The sequence below is a fragment of the Mastigoproctus giganteus genome, chromosome 10 (genome assembly GCF_048544385.1).
Source record: "Mastigoproctus giganteus isolate SK-2022 chromosome 10, ASM4854438v1, whole genome shotgun sequence".
In the NCBI taxonomy this organism is placed as follows: domain Eukaryota; kingdom Metazoa; phylum Arthropoda; class Arachnida; order Uropygi; family Thelyphonidae; genus Mastigoproctus; species Mastigoproctus giganteus.
This window is the reverse complement of record NC_143584.1, coordinates 29916937-29940427: the sequence shown is the minus strand read 5'-3', so window position 1 is coordinate 29940427 and position 23491 is coordinate 29916937. Positions and strand designations below refer to the sequence as shown.

At 38.1% G+C, this 23491-nt stretch overlaps 1 protein-coding gene across 1 annotated transcript in view; it reads left to right on the top strand.

The window, feature by feature from the left end:
- Window positions 1-23491, top strand: part of LOC150078925 (magnesium-dependent phosphatase 1-like) — a 112384-nt gene that overhangs the window by 14190 nt on the left and 74703 nt on the right. The window contains exon 2 of the mRNA XM_090382340.1: window positions 16399-16463. Coding sequence (XP_090238466.1) covers window positions 16432-16463 — 32 coding nt within the window. The 5' untranslated portion in view covers window positions 16399-16431. The remainder of the gene's footprint in view (window positions 1-16398; window positions 16464-23491) is intronic.

Below are 23491 nucleotides of genomic sequence, written 5' to 3'. Positions count from 1 at the left end.
CAAAGACTTTCCATAATCTACCTTAGCTTGCCTAACCTTCTTTGTGGCTTGATTGCAGACTAGTTTGTCTACCATAGGCTTCTGTATCACCTGATAATTTATATGTATCCCATTCATTTTTCTACTCTGTCATGAGTCACATTAATTTATCTGACTCCATTTAAATAAAAGCCTTGAATGGTATTTCTTAGTTGGTATGTCATTAGCCACCTGTTTGGCAGGGTGGTTTATGACAGTAATCAAGGTATGCTACTGCAACAAGATCTAGAAAAAGTAGGCAGATGGGATGGCAATTGAAGTTTGATTGATAAATGAAAGGTACTGCATATGGGTAGTAGTAATCCCAGAATAATGTTCCAATTTCTATAATCCCAGGTACTATACTCAGGGTGGTGAAAAATGAAAAAGACTTGGGGGTAATTGTGCAGTCAGATAGGAAGTTTTCTGAACAGTGCAGATAGGCTGCCAGGATACTTCATGGAGTTTTTGTCACTGATGTATAGGAATTTTTCTAGCAGGATAAGGAAGTGATTATCACATTATATAAAGCAATGGTTAGGTTGCAACTTAACTACTGCATACAGGTCTGGAGGCCCTATTTTAGGAACAGAACAGTGTAAATCTTCTGCAATGGGTACAGAGAAGGGCAGCAAGACTGTTAAGGGGGTGGGTGCTCTTACCAAGAAAGGCTTCAGTTCTACAAATTTCAATGTCTGGAGGCAAGACACCTGCAAAGTGATCTGATTAAGGTGTTTTAAGATTTGAATGGATTAAGCAAGCTTCTTCTTCTTCTTGGTCCTTAGCTGGCAGCTGGGGGAGGTGGTTGGCCACGCAACCAGTATGCTGCTGTAGGTGCCGCAGGGTTTCGGACTTGCTCTGTGATGTTCTTCCATACTTTACGATCCAGGAATCGTAAAGTTTGGAGGATCGTAAGCAAGCTTAATGCTGTTAGAATTCTTCTTGTTCAGACTACACATATGAGTTGTCAGAAATTCAAAAGGAGGAAAGATGGTTGCAGGATTGATGTGTGGAAGTTTACCTTCAGCCAATGGGTAATTGATTGTTGGAGTAAACTTTCATCAAACTGTTGGAGGAGATGATTGTGAGATTTCTTTTTTTTTCTTCTTTTTTTTTTTTTTTTTTGGCTGATGCTGTAAAACTAGCTTTCTTGCATTATTTGCACTACTAATACTAAAAGCCTAATAACATAGCTTTTGGATAGTATCGAACTCAAATTAGTAGCGATATACAGGAACTTTACCCTCAGACACAGCGAGGTGATTATACCATTATATAAGGAGCGGTTAGATCACATCTAGAATACTGTATACAGGTTTGGAAACCTCATTTTAGGATAGATGTAGATCTGTTTGTTGAAACCAAGCTTGTTGAAACCATTCAAAGCCTTATACACCTCAATCAGATCACCTTGTAGGTGCCTAGTCTCCAGATGCTGCAATTTGCAGAACTTACAAGCCTTTCTTGGTAACAGCCCCCTTTGTTCTTCCCCTCATCAATCTTGTTGCCCTTCTCTGTACTCATTCAAGCAGCTCTACATCCTTTTGAAAATGGGGCCTCCAGACTAATGCAATACTCAAAGTGTGGCCTGACCATTGCCTTATGCAAAGGGATAATTACCTCCTTATCCTTTACTAGTAAAATTTCTGTATATCATTGACAAGACCCTATGAGCCGTTCTGGTATCCTGTCTGCACTTCTCAAAAAACTTCATATCTGACTGCACAATTACCCCTAGGTTTTTTTATTCTCCACTACCCAGGTGTAGTACTGCACTGTTTGTACATTAATCTGGGGTTATTGCTACCCATATGCTGTACTTTGCATTTGTCAATGTTAAACTTGAGTTGCCACTTTTCAGTCCATCTGCCAAACTTTTCTAGATCCTGTTACAGTAGCGTACTGTCATTAACAACTCTTTGCCAACCTTTGTATCAGTATGTACATCCTGGTACCAAGGTACACCTAGAAATTTTGTTTGGGAGATTGTACATCCCATATTGGTTGCTTTCATAAACATCAACACATGAAAATTCAATTATAGAATATAAAACAAAATGTTCTTGGATGATTTTAGCCTCCCACTTCCTCCACAAGCTTTGGTGTGTCTATATATGATTTAAAACTGTCTTTGGTCCCTTAGATTTTGTGAGGCAAAAAATGCAGTTTCTATTTCTGTGTAGAAAGCCAGTATTATGAAAGATCCATTATCCCATATTTCAGAACTTCCATTGCATTTCATTAATTTTTTTTTCTGCTGTCATTTTCCTCCCATCCCATCATTTGCTTTGCTCATTTAGGAGTAACTTAAAGTAAAATTGACAATGCTTTCCAACATAATTTTTTTACCATAATGTCTCTAAAACTTATAGTAAAATTATTCATAATTTCTCTATTTACCAGTTTGTGTTATCTCTATTGAATTAGGTTCAAAATGACCCTTAAAGTTGTTATATATTATATGTGATGTTATGTGACTGCCAGCAAACTAAAAAAAGTTTTCATGGCAGGCCAGAAGCTATCAACCTATATTCACTATATTCAATCATTCATTTATAAGAAATCTTCTAACAGTCAAGTATAATGCAAACATCAGATATACAGCTTTGTCACTAGGTTCACTGCACTTTGCAAACTTTGGTCTTGGCGCATTATAGCCTTAGTTGCTAGTGCGCCAATAAAACCCAAATCAATCAATCAACTTTGCAAACTTAAGTAAGAGTAAAGGCTGTTGACAATTTTATGAATGGAACAATCTTTTATGCCTTTTTCAGTAAAAATTTGTTACAGTAATATGAGAAAGGTTCAGAGTTCTAACCTTGCATGTGTTGCAATCACACCACTGTAAGAGAATATGTATTGAATTATTCTTATGGGCTGTAAAAGCAGCAAGTGGTAACTTTATATGTAAGAGTTTGCTGTTGAAATATATTGAGACTTACCACTGTACCTGAACCACAGTTCAGATATTGGTTGGTTGTTTATAAACAGACACCATAACAGAATAACTTCATTTGTCACATTTGTAAAACAAGCTACTAAATTTAAGCTTAAGAGACTTATTGGAGAATAGTCCCTTATCTTAGTTCACATCATTATAATTTTAGTGGTTTTATTATTGATAATTCAACAAAGATGTAATAAATTTGAAGTTTTTATTTTATTTTATTTAAAAACGTTTTTTTTTTTATTTTATTTATGTGTATGAACCGCATAATATATTTTTTATATATCTGGTAATACAGAGTGATTCAAAAGACATGCAACCCATAGTAAATTTTCAGTTTGTTTCAATTCTTATTATAAACATAATTATAATATAGATTACAATAAGTTTTATTGTTATTATTATATTATTTCTCCCTGATGGGGGTTCCACTTTATGACAAGTACTGGTGTCATGTGCACAGGGTGTTTATTATGTCTGGTGTTACTATTGATTGAGGAACTCTCTGACTGTCTTACAGTTGTTCAAGATTGCGACTTTCTGGAGTTTCATGTAGGTGTTCTCTGAGAGATCTATTGCTGCTAGGCTGTGTTATGTAGGGTCTTTGGCACTAGGGGCATATTCAGAGGGGGTAGAGGGGAATATGCCCCCTTAACCATGTGTATATGTGTTCCTAGGTCTATTCAAAAAAAAAAATAGTGTGTACCCTGTATGCACAAAAGATGTTTTATTTTATGTGAAAACATCCTTGGCTTGGACGAGGTTAAAGAGGTTTAGTGTGAAAATCTAAACACGCTTAACATTTTAAAGCATTTTTTTTTTTTTTCCCGACAGTTTTATGAATTTGAGGTTGCAATACATGTTCAATAGGTAATTTACTTACAATGAGTTATTGTTGCATTCTTGAATCAAAACCATTTAAATTTTAAGCAATGAAATGGCCTTGTGTAAAAGAATATTATTTTAATAAAGTCTGCAGATTTTATTAAAGTCTGCATTTTTTTTTTTCGTTCTCCATGTTTATGAACTCATTCCTTTTCGACATGAGAGACTTCTTCGGTGGCTTCGAAGCTTTTATTCTTGCATAATATTACTACTTGCTGCTTACTCTACTGAATCAACATTAGTGACTGAGTTAGCAGTCTTTAGGACGTGACGTCATTTCTGTATCTCAGTATGAACTTACTCTACTGAATCAACTACTTACCCTACCGAATCAACGTTAGTGACCGAGTTAGTATTGTTAGCCCCATTTAGGAAGTGATGTAATTTGTGTCATTTAAAATCTAAATGGTCAGCTTACTTTGTTACCAATCTTTTTTTTTTTTTAATGAAAATCCCAAACATGAGAGGTATTAGAACCTATAGTACTTAGTACTGTGCTTTGGGTTGGAGGTTGAGAAGATGAAAGATATTTGTTGACATTAGACTTCCGAACTTTTGTAGACTGTAATTTTCAGGAAATATGTATGAAGGAAGGTTGTTCCAAAAAACAGCAGTTGAATGAATAAACGAGGAAGATGAAAAGTTGGTTCTGTGAATTTGAAGTTGGACAGTAAATGGATGTTAGCTGATGGCAGCATGTGTTCGGACTGTTTTGAAAGAGAGAGCAGGAATTATAGAAGCCAATTCAGAAGAACAGCGCCCATGGAAGTATCGGTAGAAAAGGCATGCAGCAGAAACAGCACGTCTATGTGACAGAGAATGGATAGACTCTGTTAGAGATGAGTCATTAATTAACCTAACTACCCTCTTCTGAATAGAATCTAGAAGGCTGAGAGAGGTTTTGGGAGCACTGCCCCAGATGTGGGAACAATATTGCAAGGTAGGGCGGATTTGTGATTTATACAGAGTGAACAGTTGTTTGCAATAAAAGTAATGCCGAGAGCGAAAGAGAAAACCAAGTTAAGTTTTTTAGATGCAAAGGAAGCAATATTTGTAATGTGCTTGTGCCAAGACAGATGACAGATTAAAAAGTCAGGGTAATCCCCAAAAGAGATATATCATCTTGCATAGAAATTGGAGTGTCACCGAAGATAAGCATAGGAGCAGAAGAATCCTTTTTGCAAGATATAAGACAGGACTGAGTTTTAGAAGGATTAAAATCAACTAAGTTGTCTTTGCTCCACTGGAAAATTACCTGGAGATTGACATTTAAGGAATTGGTAGCAGATATTCGAGAAGTTGAAGCTGATTGAGCAGGGCAAGGTTTCTCAAACTGGAAAGTGGAATGCAATGTGCTATCATCAGCAAAACTGTGGATAGGATTTCCAGTCAATGGAAGAAGGTCATTAATATACAAGAGGAAAAGAGTGGGGGAAAGAACTGAACCTTGGGGGACACCGGCATTAGTGGAGAAGTTAGAAGACAGAGAGCCATCTACCATCACCCTCAGTGAGCAATCAGAGAGAAAACTGGATAACCAATTACAAAAAACAGTTGGCAAACCATAAGATGTCTAGAAGACCTTTATGCCAAACACAATCAAAAGCCTTTGAGAATTGTGTCATTTCTGTTACAAGAAAATTTCATTACCAATCAATTTTACTCTAGTGCCACCATAGATGTTTTCACATCAAAAACCTGGTTGTCATGTCCACCTTACGATGATACTTGGATACGATAGTGTTTGGCACCATACCTGTGGTCGATACTATGATCAGGATGGTCATTACTTGCATATGCCACATCTCTTTGATCTCCTCTTAGGTCTGTGTACTTCCTGATCTTTTCTTCATATGTTTTCTGGAGGTTGCCAGTGTTGGGCACCACTATGTCAGTCAGATAGGTAGCTTTTTCCTTCTTGTTGACAAGGGTTATGTCTGACCTGTTGTGCAGGATTACCTTGTCTGTTATTATAGTGTAGTCCCAGTACAGTTTGTGGGTTGGGGGTTTTCTAGTATGGCCTGGGGTTCATACTTGTAATAAGGTATGTTTTCTTTGATCAACTGGTATTTCCTCACTAGCTTCTGATGTATTATCCTGGCTACTTGGTCATGTCTATGAGTGTGCCCTGTCTGGGTAATCACATTGCATCCTGCGGTGATGTTTTTGATTGTTTCTGAGACCAGATAGCATTGTCAACATGCGTCATCTGACACTATGGGCTCCTTTGCACTGTATTTTCTGTAGTTCCTGGTATTGATTACTTAGTCTTGGATGGTGAGCATGAATCCTACAGTCTTGGGGAAGAGCATCCCGCTCATGAGCCATGCATTGGAAGCCATTTTATATACGTGATCTTGATGGAGGTCATTATATTGTTTACTGTGGAATGTCTTCTTTGTCCATCTTTCCAGCTTCATTTGTCCCATCTGGGCAGGAAGGTACTCCTCTCTTAGGTTGAGTGGAGTATGCCACTTGTCTATCTTCCTTATGGCCAGGTAGAGTGCTGCTGTGTTTGTCTGAAACCAATCCTTCAGGTTAGCTATTGCTGTCTTCTGTTGCTCGATGAGGTCTATCAGGCCCCTTCCTCCTTCTTTCTGAGCTATTGTTAGTCTCTCCATGGCTAGCCTTGGGTGGTGTTGGTGGCTCTTGGTCATGGCCTTGGTTTTATCATGATATTCTATCATGATATTCTCCAGCTCGGTATTAGCAATGGGACTGCCTAGGTGTTTATGGCTTTAACTGTGTTCCCTCTGTTCAGCTTTGTTTTGAGCAGGCTTCTGAGTTTCTGATGGTATTTTTTCAGTCAGGCAGGCCTTGATCTCCTTGTGCTCTAACTGCTGAGCCTGCATTATCCCCAGGTATTTGTAGATCTCTCCCCTTGTTATGACTTCAATCTCTTTACCAATCTGTAACTGTTAGTTTTCGCCGACTAATTTCCCCTGGTGCAATCCGTGAGTCTTGCTTTGTCTACACCAAATTCCATCCTGATATTGTTGTTGAATTCATTGGTGATCCGGAGTAGTTGCTGGAGTTGCTTCTCAGTTGCTGCGTAGAGCTTGATGTCATCCATGTACATCAGGTTTTTCTTTCCTTCCTTGAGGTTATATCCATATTTGCAGCTGTTGAGCACGGTGGATAATGTATTGAACCATAGTGGTCTCGAGGAATCTCTCTGAAAGATTCCTCTCCTGATGGAGAACAGTCTGGTTGTAATATTCTCGACCTTGATGGTGACACTCTATTTCACCCTGGTTGCCTCCAGGAAGTTTGTCACTGTCGGATTGACTTTGTAGATTTTTAGCATCTCTATTATTAGCCAGCTGTGAAGCACTGAGTCAAAGGCCTTGCAGTAATCGAAGGACATGTACAGGTTGCGGCATAACTGTGGCTTCCATAGTTAATTGCTCCTTTCATCCTTTGCTCATCTGCTTGCATCCTTTCTGCTGTTTGGGTATGATGTTGTGGTTTTTCAAGTGGTTTGATATCTTCTTGGTTATGCAGCTGGTCAAGATCTTGTACATTGTTGAGTGAAAGGTGATCATCCTGTATTTCACTGGGTATCTTAGTCTTTAGAGTTCAGATATGTTATTACTTGAGTAAGAAACTCTGGAATTGTGTCTGGGTGACTTCTCATTTGGGTGAACTGTTCTGCTAGGTGCTTGAGTGTGCAACTGAGCTTCTTGTATAAGTAGTTAGCATTGGTAGAAGCACATGATAGAAGAAAGCAAGCTTATACAGCATCAGCCAAAAAAAAACCCTTCCCATTTCACTGATCCATTCATTCCAAATGTTTCTCTAGTTCTGCCTTGAATTTATTTAAGCTATCAACTTCCACAACAACAGATGGAAATTTGTTCCAGCAATCAACTACCCGCTGGCTAAAGGCAAATTTCCACATATATATTCTACAACTCTCTTTCCTCAATTTGAATCTATGCCCCCTCAGGTTTGTAATCTGAGCAAGAGGAAGAATCCCACCAGCATTGAGCCTGCTCAATCCATTCAAGGCCTTATACACCTCAATCAGGTCACCTCGCAGGTGTCTAGTCTCCAGAACTTAAGCCTGTCTTCATAACACCATGCCTTTGTTCCCTTCACCGGTCTTGTTGCCCTTCTCTGTACTGATTCTAGCAACTCAACATCCTTCCTAAAATGAGGCTTCCAGACCTGTACACAGTACTCAAGGTCTGGCCTGATCATTGCCTTATACAAGGGGATAATCACCTCTTTATCCCTGCTCGCAAAATTCCTGTATATCATTGACAAGACCCCATGCCCTACTCTGGCCGCCTGGCTGCACTGCTCAGAAAACTTCATATCTGACTGCACAATTACCCCAGGTGTCTTCTCCAATTCCCTGAGTGTTATCTCCCATTTGGTACATTTCTCTGGGGTTACTGCTACCCATATGCAGTACTTTGGATTTGTCAGTGTTAAACTTCAGTTGCCACTTCTCAGCCCATCTATCCAACTTTTCCAGATCCTGTTGCAGCAGCATACTGTCATTATTGTTGTTAACAACCCTGTCAACCTTTGTATCATCTGCAGACTTTGACATTAAGCTTTATATACTTTCATCAGTATCATTGATAAATATACAAAACAACAATAGGCCCAACACCGAACCCTGAGGGACACCACTAATAACATTAGTCCATGTAGAGCAGTATCCATTAATTACTACTCTCTTTCTTCTCCCACTCAACCATCCTTTTATCCGTTATAGCAACTTGCCCTTAATGCCATACTGCTCCAATTTGTACAATAGTCTTCCATGTGCAACAGTATCAGAAGGCTTCCTGAAATCCAACTATATGATATCAAAATCATTTTTTGCATCCAGTTCCTTTGTGACCACATCATACTATCCAATCAAGTTGGTCGGACACGACTTCCCCTTGAAAAACCCATGCTGCATCTGAATTATTACTACTGTGTTGTCTAGATGATCCTGCAATGCTTCTTTAACCAGTGACTCCATTATTTTCCCTGGAACAGAAGTCAAACTAACAGGTCTGTAATTACTTGTGTCACCCTTTGATCCCCCTTTGTGAATTGGAGATACATTTGCACATCTCCAGTCCGTGGGGACTTTCCTGAGCCCAAGGATGCTCTCATAATTATGGCTAAGGGTATGCTTACTTCATTTGCTGCCTCCTTTAATATAACTGGATAGATCTCATGTACTCCAGGTGCCTTTCTTATGTTTAACTTCAACAATTTCTCCATTGTGGGACTTCCTGTTCAACCGTTGTACTTCTTCCTCCAGAATCTCCCATTCTGTCATCTCTTGTATCTCATTGATTTTCTTTCATTCTAGTTCTATCCAGGGGGGCTTGGTTGTTATTAGCATTAGTAGAGGCATATGATGCAATAAAGCAAGCTTATGCGGCATCAGCCAGAAAAAAAAAAAAAAACTTCCACTTCACCCGTCCATTCGTTCGAAATACCTGTCCAGCTGAGCCTTAAATTTATTTAATCTATCAACTTCCACAACAAGGGATGGAAGTCTATTCCACCAACCAACTACCCGCTGGCTAAAGGCAAATTTCCGGACATCTATCCTACATCTGTGTTTCCTCAATTTGAATTTATGCCCTCTCAGGTGATTATTCTGAGCAAGAGGCAGAATCCCATCAGCATTGAGCATGCTCAAACCATTCAAGGCTTTATACACCTCTATCAGGTCACTTCGCCAGTGCCTAGTCTCCAGACACTGTAATTTGTAAAACTTAAGCCTTTCTTCACAAGAGCAACCATTTGTTCCATTCACTAACCTTTGCCCTTCTCTGTACTCGTTCCAGCAGCTCTACATCCTTCTTGAAATGAGGCCTCCAGACCTGTATACTGTACTCAAGGTGTGGCCTGACCATTGCCTTATACAAGGGAATAATCACCTCCTTATCCCTGCTAGAAAAATTCCTGTATATCATTGATAAGACACCATGAGCTACTCTTGCAGCCGTCTGTACTGCTCAGAGAACTTCATATCTGCCTGCACAATTACCACCATTACATCTTACTTCACTGCTCCATATGTTACTCCAGAACTCCTCAATCATATTTTGCTTGATTCATCCATTTTCATCTTTCTACCTTGTCTGATACACCTGTAGAATGCTCTTTGGTTTTCATCGAAGATTTGGTTGTTTATATTTCTCTCGGAGCTCTCTGTATCAGCATAGTCTCTTGTTGAGTGCAAGGAGGTTCTGCTTCAGCGCGTGTCTAAGTATTCTCCTATACTCTAATTTTCGATCTCGTGTTTGTTCTAGTCGTCTCTCTTGAGGATGCTCATCACTTTTCCAATCAATTTCTTACTCCTATTACCTCGTTGGTACTGGGTCAGCTGTCATATCTTGACTCTTAATTCTTGTATCTTCTGCTAAAGTCTTCCTTGCCAATATGGTGGTTCCTTCTTTTTTCAGTGGCTGCTGGTTCCTCATTTCTCTTCCATTAATTCTAGTGGCTGCTATAGCAGCACAGTATACGGCTGTGTGGATGGCCTCCAGTGTTGTATTGTTGATGTCGAGGTAATGTGCCCAATTTGAGGCGGTTTGTTTATTTGAGGCCAATTTGACAATATGAGTGGTTTGTGACTCTACATTTTGGGATTCTATTGGATCTACTTCAGCATTAAATGGGTCTTTATGGTGTCCATTCCCTCGAATTTATTAAGGCCTTCTTCCACTCGTCTTCTATTCTAGATATAACCTCATCTCTTTCGACTTATACTACTCTGGATTGTATTTCTTCTTGCTCTTCCTCCTCTGGCTCCATGTTATTCATATTCTTTGTTCTTTGTAGTTTGCTGTTGTTATTATAAACATATTAATAACAGAGACGCAATAAACATTGAAAGTGACCTCCTTTGCATTAGCATTAGTTGAGGCATACAATGCAAGAAAGCAAGCTTATGCAGCATCAGCCAAAAAAAAAAAAAAAAAAAAAAAACCTCCCATTTCACCCATCCATTTTCTCTAAATGCCTGGCTAGCTGAGCCTTAAATTTATTTAAGCTATCAACTTTCACAACAAGAGATGTAAATCTGTTCCAGCAATCAACTACTCGCTGGCGAAAGGAAAATTTCCGCACAGCTGTCTTTCCTTAATTTGAATCTGTCCCCTCAGGTTTGTAATCTAAGCAAGACGAAGAATCCTATCAGTATTGAGCTTACTCAACCCGTTCAAGGCCTTATACACCTCAATCAGGTCACCTCGCAGGTGCCTAGTCTCCAGACACTGCAATTTACAGAACTTACGCCTTCCTTGGTAACAGCACCCCTTTGTTCCCCTCACCAATCTTGTTGCCCTTCTTTATACTCATTCTAGCAACTCTACATCCTTCCTAAAATGAGGCCTCCAGACCTGTACACAGTACTGAAGGTGTGGCCTGACCATTGCCTTGTACAATGGGATAAAGGGGCTCACGTCTGGTGAATATGGGCTTGGCACAGCCAGGGTCCTAAGCTGGATAATCATCATTCTTCTCTTTCTTGGTGATTCCCTTTTGACTCTCTCTCTCAGGGTAACTTGGGAATATTATTTTTTTTTTTTTTTGCTAATGCAGCATAAGCCTCAGACTTTCTTTCACCATATAGCTAATAATAATAATAATAATCACCTGCTTGTCCCTGCTAGCAAAATTCCATTATATATGATTGACAAGACTCTATGACCTGCTCTGGCAGCTCATCTGCACTGCTCAGAGAACTTCATATCTGACTGCACAATTACCCTAAATTCTTTTTCATTCTCCACTTTCCTGAGCGTAGTAGCACACAATTGGTACATTTCTCTTGGGTTACTGCTACCCATATGCAGTACTTTGCATTTTTCAATGTTAAACTTCAGTTGTCACTTCTCAGCCCATTTGTCCAACTTATCTAGATCCTGTTGCACATAATGTCTTTACTGTCATTAACAACCCTGCCAACCTTTGTATCATCTGCAAACTTGGAAATTAAGCCTGATATACGAATTAAGCCTGTATTAGTATCATTGATGAATACACAAAACATCAATGGGCCCACCACCGAACCCTGGAGAGCTCCACTAATAACATTAGTCCAAGAAGAGCAGTGTTCATTGATTACCACTCTCTGTTGTCTCCCACTCAACCATCCCTTTATCTATTGTAGCAACTTTCCCTTAATGCCATACTGCTCCAATTTTTACAGCACTCTTCCATGTGCAACTCTATAAAAAGCTTTTCTAAGATCCAAATATATGATATCACCATTATTCTTTGCATCCAGTTCCTATGTGACCATATAGGAACTGGATGCAAAAACTGGAACTATCCAATCAAATTGGTCAGACAAGATTTCCCCTTAATAAACCCATGCTGTATCCAAGCTATAACTGAAGTCTTAGCATTAGCATTAGTAGAGGCATTTGATGCAAGAAAGCAAGCTTATGCAGCATCAGCCAAAAAAAAAACCCACTTCCACTTCACCCCTCTGTTCGTTCAAAATACCTGTCCAGCTGAGCCTTAAACTTATTTAGGCTATCAACTTCCACGACAAGGGATGGAAGTCTGTTCCACCAACCAACCACTCGCTGGCTAAAGGCAAATTTCTGCACGTCTATCCTACATCTGTCTTTCCTCAATTTGAATTTATGCCCTCTCAGGTGATTATTCTGAGCGAGGGGAAGAATCCCATCAGCATTGAGCATGCTCAAACCATTCAATGCTTTATACACCTCTATCAGATTACCTCGCTGGTGCCTAGTCTCCAGACACTGTAATTTGCAAAACTTAAGCCTTTCTTCGTAAGAGCATCCCTTTGTTCCATTCAGTAATCTTGTTGCCCTTCTCTGTACTCGTTCCAGCAGCTCTACATCCTTCTTGAAATGAGGCCTCCAGACCTGTATACAGTACTCTAAGTGTGGCCTGACCATTGCCTTATACAAGGGAATAATCACATCCTTATCCCTGCTAGAAAAATTCCTATATATCATTGACAATACACCATGAGCTACTCTTGCAGCCCGTCTGCACTGCTCAGATAACTTCATATCTGCCTGCACAACCATCCCCAGGTCCCTTTCATTCTCTACCACTGTCAGTGTAGTACCGCAGAGTTGATACGTTGCTCTGGGGTTGCTGTTTCCCATGTGTAGCACTTTACATTTGTCAATGTTAAACTTCATTTGCCACCTCTCAGCCCATCTCCTCAACCTTTCCAGATCCTGTTACAGCAGCATAGTGTCAGTAGTGTCCTTGACAACCCTGCCTACCTTTGTATCGTCTGCAAACTTCGACATTAAGCTTGTTATACCATCATCAATATTATTTATGAATACAGAAAAGAATAATGGACCCAACACTGAGCCCTGAGGGACTCCACTAATAACATTAGTCCACGATGAGCAGTGTCCATTGATTACCACTCTCTGTCTTCTCCCCCTCAGCCACCCCTTTATCCACAGCAGCAATTTGCCTCCAATGTCACACTGTTCCAATTTATGCAGCAGTCTTCCATGTTCAACAGTATCAAAAGCCTTTCTAAGATCCAAGTATATAATATCAAAGTTATTTCCTGCATCCAGTTCCTTTGTGACTGCATCATAGTGTCCAATCAAATTGGTCAGGCAAGACTTCCCCTTAACAAAACCATGCTGTGTCCGAGCTATAACTGAAGTCTTGTCTAAATGATCCTGCAATGCTTCTTTAACTAGTGCCTCCATTAATTTTCGTGGAACAGAAATTAAACTCACAGGTCTATAATTGCTTGTGTCAGCCTTTGATCCTCCTTTATGAATTGGGGTCACATTTGCACATCTCCAGTCTGTGGGTACCTCCCCTGACTCCAAGGAAGCTCTCATAATTATGGCTAAGGGTTTGCTTACTTCCTCTGCTGCCTCCTTTAATATAACTGGATAGATCCCATCCACCCTGGGTGCCTTTCTTGTGTTTATCTTCAACAGTTTCTCCTCCACTTTACTCTCAGTTATTACAAGATTCTCTAGCTTACTGCTAGAGTTGAATACACCTCTGGCTTTCCCCTCGCTAAATAACTCCTCATGTGTGAATGTCGATGCAAAATATTCATTTAGTTTGTTAGCTACCTGAGCAGGATCATCAACAGTTGACCCATCGATATCAAGTGGTCCAATCTGATTCATCCCCTTCCTTCTAGGGTTTACATAAGTAAAGAACTCTTTGCTGTTTTTCTTTGCATCCCTTGCCAAAGATTTCTCGTACTCTGCCTTCGCCTGTCTAACCTCCTTTGTAACTTGGTTACAGATCAACTTGTATCTATCATAGGCTTCTGTGTCATGTGTTAATTTGTATGTATCCCATGCATGTTTCTTCTCTGCCATATGCCTCATCTGTTCATCTGACATCCATTTAGGCCTAAAAAAAAACATGGGGCACGAACCCACGACCCCGAGATTAAGAGTCTCATGCTCTACCGACTGAGCTAGCCGGGCGCTATCTCAGTCGGTAGTCAGTCTTCTCTAGATGATCCTGCAGTGCTTCTTTAACCAATGATTCCATTATTTTTCCCGGAACACAAGTTGAACTAACAGGTCGATGGTTACTTATATCACCTTTTGAACCTCCTTTGTGAATTGATGATACATTTGCACATCTCCAGTCCATGGAGACTTGCCCTGAGTCCAAGGAAGCTCTCATAATTATGGCTAAGAGTTTGCTTACTTCCTTTGCTGCGTCTTTTAATATACCTGGATAGATCCCATCCACTCTCTGTTCATATGTTTAACTTCAACAATTTCTCCTCCACTTTGCTCTCCATTATTACAAAATCGTTTAGCTCCATGTTAGAGTTTGGTAAACTTCTGGCGTTTCCCTCCTTGAATAACTCCTCATGTGTGAATGCAGATGCAAAAATACTCATTCAGTTTATCAGCTACCTGAGCATGATCATCAATAGTCGAACCATCTATGTTAATTGAATAAATCTGATTCATTCCTTTCCTTCTAGAGATTATATAAGTAAAGAACTATTTGCTTTTTTTCTTTGCATCATTTGCCAAAGATTTCTCATAATGTGCCTTAGCCTGCTTAATCTCCTTTGTGACTTGATTACAGTCTAGCTTTTGTGTCGCCTGATAATTTATATGCATCCCATCCATTTTTCTTCTCTGCCATGAGCTGCATTAGCATTAATTGAGGCATATGATGCAAGAAATCAAGCTTATACAGCATCATCGAAGGAAAAAAAAAAAAAAACCTTTTCATTTCACCTATCTGGTCACTCCAAATGTTTGTCTAGTTCAGCCTTAAATTTATTTAAGCTATCAATTTCCACAGCAACAGATGGAAGTCTCTTCCAGCAATCAACTACCCGTTGATTAATTCATCTGACATCTATTTAAGCCTAAACCTTGAACAGTGTTTCTTAGTTGGTATGAAAAGCCTAGTAGCTCCCAAGATTAAGTCCTCAGCTGAAGGCTTCTCATTTAGAATTCACCATTGGTAACATCATCAGTTGATCTCACTGTATAGAATTTAAAAACTGTCTGAGACAACTGTAGTCATCTATACGAAACCAAAAACCCTTCCCTTTACCCTTGATGGTAGTTACATCTTTAAGGAAATTGCACATTCCTTAAAGATGTAACTACCATCATGCATGAATTATCACTGCTGATAATCAGATCAAGAGTATTACTTCCTCGTGTTGCCTGTCTAACATGTTTCTGTAGAAAACAGTCATCCAATAAATCCACAAAAGTCTTGCTAGTGTGCAAATGGCCAATCTACAAGTTCCAGTGAATATCTGGAAAGTTAAAATCCCCCATTATAAAACATTCTGATTTACTGGCCTACTCTTTCTCTGCACAATTGTTCATTATACTAATCAGATTCATTAGGCCTATAACACACACACACACCTACTCTCATTTTCCCTTTCCCAGTGCCTAGGTTACACCACACTGACTCAACATTGCATTGTCCACCAGTGTGATTTGGATGCACTTCCTTAGACTTTGTGTGTTTCTTGACTAACAGCATAACCCTTCCTGTCCTGTCGACCCTTTCTGTACAAATTGTACTCCCCAAATTCCAATTCTGCACTACATTTGCTTCCAAATGGAAGCACAAATTTCTTTCATGAAAATCTCTTTTCATGTTTGTTGAGATGCGATTTAATGTTTTTTATTGTTGAAATTTCTGTTTCAATACTAATTTTTAATTCTTCAAATTTATGAAAGTTATTATCACCCCTTTTAATTAGTGTAAAAGATCATGAGTCTGGACATCATGGATGTTCAATTACAAATATGTACGTTACCTAGGAAAATGACATGCTACCTTCATTGTGTAAACAAAACACTAACTGAAAGCTTAGTAACTGAAACCTAACTTATAACAAGAGTAACTGTTGAACATTCGTGGATGACCATTGCTGCTGCCATAGCAGTTAGGATCAAAGTTCTTCAAATAATTAATGATAAATTAATTCTTACAATTTGGGGTACATGAATTTGAATCACTTGGTATTTTATATTATTAAATCAAAAACTGGAGCTTGAATTATACATAAAAAATTATATATCATTTTCATTTTACAGATTATACTCTATGGCCATTTTGGGTTGATACTCATGTTACGGGTCCATTTAGGAAAGACAAGTAGGTATAGAATTTTATCCTCCCCTATCAGTGTTGACTAATTAAAAAGTAAAATTTCTCTATCTTGATTATAATTATGATTTTGAATATGTTTAAAATATTCAGGACAGCTCACTTAATTTACAACATGAACCATAAGTCAGCATTAGTCAACCACTCGTGGTCATGGTTGTGTTCAACAATTTCTTTGATAACCTATTTCTTAATTGGTTATTAAAGATATTCTTCTAAGCTGTCCCGACTTTTGGTTCTTATATTTTGTATATATGAACTAATTATATTTATTTATTATTATTTATATATTATATCAACAGTATTTATTGTAATTTACTGTATTTACTATTGATATTTTATTTAAAAAAAAAAATGCGCTCTCTCTCTCTCTCTCTCTCTCTCTCTCTCTCTCTCAGTGCATTGGAAAATATTAACAGCCGTAATGTTAATTGGCAATAAAAGCAAGATTAATTTGGCAATAACTTATAATTTTAACATTTTGGAAAACTGTTTTTTTTTTTTTTTTTTTTTTTTTTTTGTGGGGGGGGGGTAGTATAACAAGAGTAAAATTACAGATTTATCAATTTATTTCACATTACATATATTGCCTATTTTACAAATACAAATGCAACTGTATTATGCTTAAGAAGAACTTTTCAAAATTATTCTCTGCATATATACTTTTCATTGCAGTTACTGTACATAATAAATTTTGTTCAGTAATAAATGAACCAGATCCATATAAAAAAAAAAGGGTGAAAGGTTGGATTTCTATTATATGAGATTTCTTCTATCTGAAGCAATCTAAGTCATTCCATTCACATAAGATAAATGAAGTTCTGCTTATAATTATCATGGTCTTTACTAGGTTTGTAGTATTATTTTGCCGACATAAAAACATTTGCTATAAGTTATTTTGCCTATAACAATTATGATAAGTAAACAGTATCATCAGTTATTTACTTTACCAGTCTATTTACTGGGTAAGTTATTTTATAACTAGTTATTTAAATAAGATCAGATTAATATTATTAGTTGCATGCTTAGGGCCTCATAATAGGAGGCAGAAATTTTGCTGTTGGTGGTTCCAACTAATCTAAATATACAGGAGCACCTTTTTTGCTGATTTACCTATTTACAGTTATATCTTTGAGATCAAGTTATCCAGATCACATATAGCCACTCTAACATATTTGCACTTCATACTTTGGTTATACTTTGCTGCTCATCATTGGTCAGGCATTTAATCGTTCACTAAATCTAACTTTGCTTGAGGTTTTTGATTACATGCACCCAGTGGATACTTTGCTGTACCCGTATTTGTTAACCTTGAAGCACCTGTAAATCAGTCACTTTCTGGATAACTTATTACTGGTAAACTTACCTGTCAGTCTATCAGTTTATTGCATAATCTTATTTACTGTTACAATGTTTGATATTAGTTTGGTGTAGCTAGCCTGAAAGGGATCTTATAAGTGTAATCACTTGTGGCAAATATCTGAATTATCAAAACAAAAAAGAATGTTATATACCATCCACTTTGTTTTTTTTTTTGTTTCATGTCTAAAATCAAAATTTTAATGACTATTTATTTTATTGACTATTTTACGACTATTTTATGACATTTTAATGACTATTTTATTGGAACATAAAAATGCAGGTTCTTGTATGAGAAATTATGACAGCAATCCAAGAGGGATATCCCATATGCATAATGAAAAGCTTTTAGATTTCTTTATGTATTTAACTTTTATTTCTCTATGTGGAATAGCACCTTGGACTGTTGGTCAAAAATTGGAACTGTCTAATTTTCCTGCTGTGAGAGAACAAGATGTATAACTTTTGTTGCTGGTGAAGTTTTATGCGGCATTAAGTCATGGTGCACCTAGCAAAATCCGTGACCAGCCAATATGTATAAAACATATTAACATTAATAGAATCTTTGGTCACAGTTTGTCAAGAACATTCTCTAGTTGTGATAGCTAAGGTTTTTCTTAATAAACATTTTAATAAACTAGTAAATATGAGCCAAGATCTTATTTAGTTCATTGTAATTTTCATGCATATAATTTGACAACATGCAGTCATTTTGTTACTAGTCTCATCATCATCTTTATGATTATGAGACTATTAGTAATCCTGGGTATATCCACTTGTGTTAAGTGATGATACTATGAATGTTGATTGCCTCTAGTATACTGGAGATGATCAGCATTCATTGGTTAAAACTTTTAACTGTTTAAAAAAATTTTAATCAGTATAAACAGGGGATGAGTGATGTGGATTTAATTGCATAAACTGGTTTCCAACTAATTCTGTGTAGTGTGCACACCACACAGAGGAATGACCAAATCTGTATGACACTAGGTATGACCAGGCAGTAGATAACTCTTTTTGCCTCATGCCAAACACTTTTGGTCTCTAGAACAAAACTATTATCATTTTATCTCTTTTATTATGTAATATGAATCATATCTGTTGAGTTCGTCACAGGCATCATGATAAGCTTCAATATTACTTACAACTCTTCCACAATAAAGCATCAAAATAGTTTTCACAGGTTGGCCACCAGATGGTCCACCAAACTAACCCTATTGGAAGCATCCAGATCAGCTAATGTGTAATCTTGCTGGCTCTGCTCTGCCACCAGTGACTGGAAGGAGTCCGAGAAGCACATATGTAGGATCACTGCAAAGGTGACACAATACACTAACCCTTTCACCAGTTAGTTTGCCTAGGGTGGATCCCTTGCAGTTAAATTTTTTTTATAGGTAAAGCTCTGTGAAGGGAGTTTGATCTGCATGGTCTGCTTATTAACAGGAGAGACTTTTTTCAGGGATGGAATAAACTTAAATAGAAGGGTATGCAAGAATATTTGCTGATACTATTGAGGCAATATTAGTTTGGTCAGAAAACCTCTGCCTGGTGAGGAGGTAGGGATGCGCAGACTAATAGATTAACAGCAATCACACTTAGAGATGTGATTCTTGCACTATTTCTATTGGAACATGCAGCAATCTGGAAAGCAAGGTGTCAAGTATTACAAGGCCTGCTGGAGGTCCTCATGGAACAAGCAAATACGTGGACGGCATTAGAGTTACTAAGATTAAAAACAGGTGCTTTTATACATGCCTGTATGCTAATTCTAGGAGCATACCAATAAATTTGATGAATTTGAAGCACTGATTAAATTATCAAATACAGACATCGTTGAGATATTAGAGACATACCGTTACTCAAACATAAAGGATGCAGAATTTTAATATGGGAGGTACAATGTATACAGACGGGGCAGGAGAGGCGATTTTATGTGCTTCTTAAATATTCTCTTAGTTAAGAAGCACATAAAATCTAAGGAAGTGCATCCAGTTGACATGGGCAGTCTGTGCATTGTTGAGTCAATTTGTTACGTAAGCAATGAGATAACAAAAATGACAGTAGAAGTGTGTTATAGGCCTGATGAATACAATGAACAGCTATACAGACAAAGTGGGTCAACAAATCATAATATTTTATAATGGAGGAGTTTAACCTCCCAGATATTGACTAGAACTTGTAGGTTGGCCACCCACTTAGTAGCAAGACTTTTATGGATTTATTGGATGACTGTTTTATTAGGAAGGCAGTGCAAGAAATCAGTTCTCTTGTTCTGATTATCTTCAAGCAAACATTTAACAATCTGGAGATAAAAGAACCAGAGGATGGCAGTTAACACAGTGTATTGATGTAGGATTTACTTAAAGATGAAGTGCAAAGGGAGGGACTTTTCCCTTTCATAAAAATTGATTTGCCCTTCTTTGCACCCAGTCATCGATTTGTCCTTTTTGCACCCATTCCAGTCCTAAAACAAAGCCTCCAGACCTGTATGCAGTACTCAAGATATGGACTAATCATTACTTATACAATGGAATAATCACCCATTTATCCTTGCTGGCAGAGTTCATGTATATCATAGACAAAACCTCATGAGCTATCCTAGCACCTGTCTGCATTCCTCAGAGAGCTTCATATCTGACTGCACAGTCACACCCAGGTCTTTTTCATTTTCCACTACCCTGAATGTGATACCACACAGTTGTTACATTTATCTTGGATTACTGCTACCCATATGCAGTACCTTTCTGCCTAATTTTCTTAGATCCTTTTCCAGTAGCTTAGCATTTAGCATTAGTAGAGGCATATGATGCAAGAAAGCAAGCTTATACAGCATCAGCCAAAAAAAAAAAAAAAAAAACCCTTCCCATTTCACCCATCCATTTGATCCAAATGTTTGTCTAGTTCTTCCTTGAATTTATTTAAGCTATCAACTTCCACGATGACAGATGGAAGTTTGTTCCAGCAATCAACTACCCGCTGACTAAAGGAAAATTTCTACACATCTATTCTACAACTGTCTTTCCTCAATTTGAATTTATGTTCCCTCGGGTTCATAATCTGAGCAAGAGGAAGAATACCATCAGCATTGAGCCTGCTCAATCCATTCAAGGCCTTATACACCTCAATCAGATCGCCTCACAGGTGTCTAGTCTCCAGAAGCTACAATTTCCAGAACTTAAGTCTTTCTTCATAACAGCACCCCTTTGATCCCCTCACCAGTCTTGTTACCCTTCTCTGTATTTGTTCTAGTAACTCTATATCCTTCCTGAAACCAGGCTTCCAGACCTGTATGCGGTACTCAAGGTGTGGCCTGACCATTGCCTTATACAAGGGGATAATCACCTCCTTATCCCTGCTCGCAAAATTCCTGTATATCATTGAAAAGACCACATGATCTACTCTGGCAGCCTGTCTGCACTGCTCAGAAAAAAATTCATATCTGATTGCACAATAACCCCCAGGTCTCTTTCATTCTCCACTACCCTGAGCGTAATGCCCCCAGTTGGTACATTTCTCTGGGGTTACTGCTACCCATATGAAGTACTTTGCATTTGTCAATGTTAAACTTCAGTTGCCACTTCTCAGCCGATCTGCCCAACTTTTCCCGATCCTGTTGCAGCAGCATACTGTCATTACTGTTATTAACAATCCTCCCAACCTTTTTATCATCTGCAGACTTTGGCATTAAGCTTGATATACCGTCATCAATATCATTGATAAATATACAAAACAACAATGGGCCCAATACTGAACCCTGGGGTACACCACTAATAACATTAGTCCATGAAAAGGACTATTGATTACCACTCTCTGTCTTCTCCCACTCAACCATCCCTTTATCCATAGCAGAAATTTGCCTCCATTGCCACACTGCTCCAATTTGTGCAGCAGTCTTCCATGTGCAACAGTATCAAAAGCCTTTCTAAGATCCAAATTTATGATATCAGAATTATTCTTTGCATCCAGTTCCTTTGTGACCACATCATATTATCCAATCAAATTGGTCAGACAAGACTTCCCCTTAACAAACCCATGCTGTGTCCGAGCTAAAAGTGAAATTTTGTCTGGATGATACTGCAGTTCTTCTATAACCAATGCCTCCATTAATTTCCCTGGAACAGAAGTTAAACTAACAGGTCTGTAATTACTTGTGTTGCCCTTTGATCCTCCTTTGTGAATTGGGGTCACATTTGCATATCTCCAGTCCATGGATACCTCCCCTGAGTCCAAGGGAGCTCTCATAATTATGGCTAAGGGTTTGCTTACTTCCTTTGCTGCCTCCTTTAATATAACTGGATAGATCCCATTCACCCCCCAGGTGCTTTTCTTATGTTTACCTTCAACAATTTCTCCTCCACTTTGCTCTCAGTTATTACAAAATCATTTAACTCCCTGTTAGTTTGATAAACACCTGGCCCTCTTCTCCTTAAATAACTCCTCGTGTTTCGATGTAGATGAAAAATACTCATTTAGTTCTGCAGCCATCTGAGAATGATCATCTACAGTCAAACCATTGATATCAAATGGTCCAATCTGATTCATCCCCTTCCTTTTAGAGTTTATATAAGTATAGAAGTCTTTGCTGTTTTTCTTTGCATCCATTGCCAAAGATTTCTCATAATCTGCCTTTGCTTGCCTAACCCCCTTTGTGAATTGATTAGATTAGCTTGTATATACCATAGGCTTCTGTGTTGCTTGATAATTTATATGCTTCCAATGTATTTTTCTTCTCTGCCACGAGTCTCGTTAGTTCATCTGACATCTATTTGGGCCTAAACCTAGAATAATATTTCTTAGTTGGAACAAAAAGCCTAGTAGCTTCCAAGATTACTTCATTGAATGCTTTCCATTTAGAATTTGCTGTTGGTTACATCATCAGTTGGTCCCAGTTTATAGAACTTAAAAAATCTCTGAGACCGCTGTAGTCGCCTTTACAAAAGCAAATACCCTTCCCTTTACCCCTGATGGTAGTTGTATCTTTAAGTAAATCCCACATCAGTACACTGTTATCACTGCCACCTAGTGGTGACTTTATCTCTAAATTTTTAATGCATGAATAATCACTGCTGATAATCAGATCAAGAGCATTACTTCCATCAGTTCCTGAAATTAAATTAATCTACAAGCTGCTGTAGAAAACAATCATCCAATAAATCCACAAAAGCCTTGCTTATGTGCGAGTGACTAATCCACAAGTTCCAGTCAATATCTGGGAAGTTAAAATCGTCCATTATAAGACACTCTGATTTACTGGCCCACTCTATTTCTATGTATAATTGTTCATTGTACCCAATAAAGTTATCAGGCCTATAACAAACTCCTACCCTCATTTTTGCTTTCCCAGTGCTTATGTCACACCAAACTGATTCAAAATTGCACATCTATGTCAACTGGATGCACTTCATTAGATTTAATGTGTATTTTAACTAACAGCATAACCCCTCCTCCCTTCCTACTCTGTCTATCCTTTCTGTACACATTATACTCTTCAAATTTCAATTCTGCATTCCTTATATCTGTGTGACACCACATCTCTGATATCCCAACAATATCCACCTTTGATGTCTTGGCCAGCACTTTAAATTCATCAAATTTATTTACTATATTCCTAACATTGGTGTACATGCAAGTATACATGTGCCTTTTCTTACTCTTAGTTTC